General features: G+C 41.7%; 1 protein-coding gene across 1 annotated transcript; it reads left to right on the forward strand.

Annotated features, from left to right (window-relative positions):
• Window positions 1–1,166: 1,166 nt before the first annotated feature.
• LOC141497300 (olfactory receptor 13H1-like) lies at window positions 1,167–2,105 on the forward strand. Its single transcript, XM_074199942.1, has one exon. It carries the CDS (start codon window positions 1,167–1,169, stop codon window positions 2,103–2,105), a length of 939 nt encoding a protein of 312 aa, XP_074056043.1.
• The last annotated feature ends 2,746 nt before the right edge of the window (window positions 2,106–4,851 follow it).

Consider the following 4,851-nt stretch of genomic DNA (forward strand, 5'->3'; position numbering starts at 1 on the left):
AGTTTGGGGATCCATTAGTCACAGGGTCTGCTTGAAACCCCAATGATGGGGGCCACTGGGAAAAGAAGGCAGAGAAAGTAAGTTGGAGGCAGCCTGGGCCAGAAATACCCAGCAGCAGATCAACAAGCGTGTATTTGAGACTGTAGGTGCTAAGAAACCATGGGAGGGTGGTGAGTGACATGATCAGCAGGGGGCTTAAAGAAGATGATTTCAATAGCCCCAATGGGAAGTCTAGACTAGAGAAGGGGCAAGATAGGAAGTAGAAAGATAGCCGGGGAGGGGCTCACATAATCTGAGAGAACAATGTAAGCAGAAAGAAGAGAAGTTGTGAGGAGAGAAGGGCAAGACTCAAAAAATGGATTGGACAGAGGGGTTGAGAGTCAAAGGTGATGAGAAGATTTCAAATTGGAGTAATTTGGGAGGGTTTTGCAACTTTTTGACTCCACAAAACCTTTAGGAAAGATAGGAGGCAAAATTGCATGACTTTGGGGCGACTAGGTGGTGTAGTGGATAAAGCACTGGCCCTGGAGTCAGGAGTACCTGGGTTCAAATCTGGTCTCATGCACTTAATAATTACCTAGCTGTGTGGCCTTGGGCAAGCCACTTAACCCCGTTTGCCTTACAAAAAAATTGCATGACTTTAATCAAGCAAGGGAGATTCAATGATGGATGTTGCATACCTGGCTAATGGTAGCAAAGCTCTTTTATCGAAACCATTCACGTCTCTATGAACAGAGTGTAAATAAGCTTAAGGAATTTTGAGAACATTCAGGCTGGAGATGGAGATTTTCACAAAATGCCTCTTTTTCCTTTTGAGGTTGCTCCTTATCCAGGTCTCAGTGAAAAGAAATGAACAAAACATTTCCCTGCCATGGACAGCTCCAGACAGTAGGTTCTCAAGAATGGTGGGGGTCACCCTTGGGAACGACACACCACTACAAAGTGAAAAGGAAAGCAAAGAGTCTAAATGCTCAAAAAATTATCTGACCCAAAATAAGAAAGACAAATCTGTGACATCCCATGAGATCCAACACTACTAATTTCACAGCCATACAAGTCTGTGTCAGACATAGTGTACCAATGGGGATCTAGACACCTTGACTATTTCTAAAGAATTGTGATTTTCTGTTGTGCTCTACCTACCCATCTTCCCATGGACACCATAAATGAATTATCAAGAGATTGGCAACTACACCAGAGTGACTGAATTCATTCTTGTGGGTCTGTCCCAACAGCCTGCATATCAGATTGCCCTCTTCTGGACACTGCTATTTGTCTACCTAGTGACACTACTTGGGAACAGTGCCATCATAGTCACAGTGTGGGGTGATTCTCGGCTCCATACGCCCATGTATTTCTTCCTCAGTAATTTATCCTTCCTGGATCTTCTCTTCTCCACAAGCACAGTTCCCTTTATCATGACAAACGCCTTCTGGGATTTCCCTACTATCTCCTACAATAACTGTTTTACACAACTTGCCTTCAGAACCTTCTTGGCACTAACTGAGTGCTTCCTCCTTGCCATCATGGCCTATGATCGCTTTGTGGCAATCTCAAACCCATTGCAATATTCTGTAGTCATGAGCTCCCGAGTCTGCAGGGGCCTGGCCTTAGCTTCCTGGACAATGGCTTTCTTGGTCACTACCATTCCCATTTTGACAGTACCTGTGAGTTTCTGTGGGAGAAATGCCATTAACCACTTCTCCTGTGAAGTCCAAGCCATCTTCAAATTGCTCTGCTCAGACACCACCTTGCTGGAGAGTCTGATGATGGTTTCTGCCACCATCTCCATGCCAGTGCCTTTGGCCTTCATCTTGGCCTCCTACCTACGCATCCTTATTGCAGTCCTCAGAATTCATCCCATAAGGGCTAGGCTCAAAGCTTTTTCCACTTGTGGCTCCCATTTAACCACAGTCACCATCTACTTTGGGACACTCATCTATATTTATTTGAAGCCTCAAAATAAAGAAACTCAGGATCAAGACAAAATCTTCTCCATATTTTATGCAGCTGTGACCCCCATGTTAAATCCCCTTATTTATACCTTAAGAAACAAGGACATGAAATCTGCCCTCAGGAAACTTACCTTAAGGACAAAATCTTGATGGTAGATTCCATGATGATGCTCTCCAGTGGACAGGTCAACTTGAGTTTGGTACTGTCTCTGATGGTATTGGATTTGTAGGGTTGAGGGTTATGGGATGCCCAACTAATTGTGGAATAAACAATCTCATGGTGCAATAGGCACTATGAGGAGATACAGATATGTAACATGTCCCTTGCCTCCCAGGAGCTTAGAGTCCAGGGTCAAGGCTACCTGGGATAGTAGATAAAGTCCTGAAATCAGGAAGATCTAGGTGTGCCTCAGACACACTTCAATTCTCAGAGACTAAGTTTCTTCATCCTTAAAATAAGGGCATTGGACTGATTGGTCTCCAAGTTTCCTTACATCTCTAAATCTATGACACTGTGACCTTAAACACAGAGAAGCATATGCTGAGGTGGTAAATGGAGCAAATTTGCACAGAACTCTCAACTATCTAGGAAAACTTAGCCATTCATCACAGTTGTTGCCATCCCTTGAAAACCACGAGGCCTACACTGGAGCTCATCAGAGCTGTTCAAGGCTCATGCCTTTTTTGTCCTCTAATCATAAATCATTCCATTATACCCTCCTCATTCAAAACCTGTCTCTATCAATGTAGCAGGAGTAGGGCCTGGGTGGAATTTTGATCTTTCCTTATATCTGACAGGTAGGGTGGAATGGTAGAGAGAAAGCAGATCTGGGAGAAAATCCTGTCTGAGTCACCGAAACAAGCCCCTCGGGGCTTTGAACCTACTATCAAAGGCTCTCAGTAAAGAAGAGCTGCTAATCTATAGCAAGAGAGGGACTACCTTCCTGGCAGGTCTTCCAATACCTGGGACAGTGGCTGCCATGTGATAGATGCTCAATAGATGTTTATTGAATTGCAGTTGGTTAACTTTTTGTCTTGGAAAATATCTGGGGACTAGAATACCATAGCTATCTTCACACAGTGGAGGTTGGTTCAGTTTCCAGTTCCTCCAACCCTGGACCACCTTTGGCATTGACTCTATGGGCAAGAGCAAGCTTTAAGTTCTAGCTGATCTTGTCAACTCTTAGGAGAAGCTCAGAGTACAAGGAAAAGCATGCAGGCTATGTCAGAACGCCCAAGAGTTGAGTTGGGCTAGAACCCAGCATCTGAAAGGGAGTGGTGGGAGATAAGGCTCAGCAGGGGAGGATGATCCTGCCCAATAAATATTGTTTCTGCACCTACTATGGACAAAGGTCTGGGTGCTGAGGTCCAGAAGAAACAGAGCCATGCAGAATGACACCATACCTCTCCTCATGCAGCAGAGGGTTCAATGGGGCAACTGATGACTGAAATCCAAGGTTGAACATGATGACTGCAAAAGGAAGTTTGAGTGGGATGTTATTCAAGTTCTTTTCTAAACATAAATATTTGTTGAACGGAAAGTTATTGACAATATCAAAATAAAAAGAAAAGGATTTGGAGTTTTGCAAAAAAATTGAGGAAGGCTTTGTTCTCACAAAACAACCATTTTTAAATTTTTTTTAGCTTTTTTTTTTTAGTTTTTTTGCAAGGCAATGGGATTAAGTGGCTTACCCAAGACCACACAGCTAGGTAATTATTAAGTGTCTGAGGTCGGATTTGAATTCAAATACTGCTGACTCCAGGGCCGGTGCTCTATCCACTGCTCCACCTAGCTGCCCCCAAAACAACCATTTTTAAAGAGGAAATTTCAAGAAATGTTTTTAAAAATGCCTTAAGGCACACTGGTTAAGATTAAGCAGAAAAAAGCAAAGGAATTCATTGGTTCTTTGGTTGATCCAAAGAAATAGTTATGGGAAATGGGAACATCACTATGATTTTTTATTTTGTTTTTGTTTTCTTTTTTTTGTAGATTTTTAAGTAAGCCAACAAAAAACAATGATGTTTTGTGAAAACTGAGGATTAGTCATTACAAATCAATTGATGGGGTTGAATGTTTTTGCAATTATAGTATATTAGGTAATTTGATCAGTCTTTGTATGTACAAAATGATGATGATGATGATGATGATGATGATGATAACAGCATCTACCTCCCAGGGTTTGTTGGAAGAATTAAATGATTCCAAAATGCTTGGCATATGGAAAAAGGGGAAATTATTCTTGTCTTTCTTGTTTTGTTTTCAAAGAAAGTCAATATATTTTTTGAATTTTATTTTTGCATTTTTTCCAATTCCATGCAAAGGTAGTTGTCAGTATTCATCTTTTTATAATTTTTTGAGATCCCCAGTTTCCAACCTCCCTCCATTCCCTCCCTCCTCCCCATAACAGAGAGTAATATAGTATAAGTGATACATTTACAATCATGTTTAATATAGAAAATTATTCTTTTCAGAAAGTTTTCTTAAAGACAATAGCTTTTCAATTGGGTCTTTAGGGCTAAGTCAAATTTCATTGAGTAAGGATGGGTGAGGGGACATTTGGGGCAAAGGGGAATGGCCTAAATAAGATCTTCGCTATGAGAAAAGGTGCTTGGCTGTAGAGATCATGGAGCAAATTTGAGGGGAAAATGAGTCAGTTCAATTGAAAGGGGTAGGAAAAGGAAAAGCAGGCAGCAAAGGAGGTAGATAGATAAGAAGCAGTAGGAGAGATAGGAGAATCAGCAGAGGAGGCTCTCTATGAAGCCAAAGAATTAGGGAACTGGTAGGGATAGTACATAGACTACTAGACTAGCTTTCAGCCCCTGGGAAAGACCCTCAACCTCTTTTGGACTCACTCTTTTCATCTATAAAATGGGATAAATAATAATCATCATCATC

Source organism: Macrotis lagotis, chromosome X (assembly GCF_037893015.1).
Source record: "Macrotis lagotis isolate mMagLag1 chromosome X, bilby.v1.9.chrom.fasta, whole genome shotgun sequence".
Taxonomy (NCBI): domain Eukaryota; kingdom Metazoa; phylum Chordata; class Mammalia; order Peramelemorphia; family Peramelidae; genus Macrotis; species Macrotis lagotis.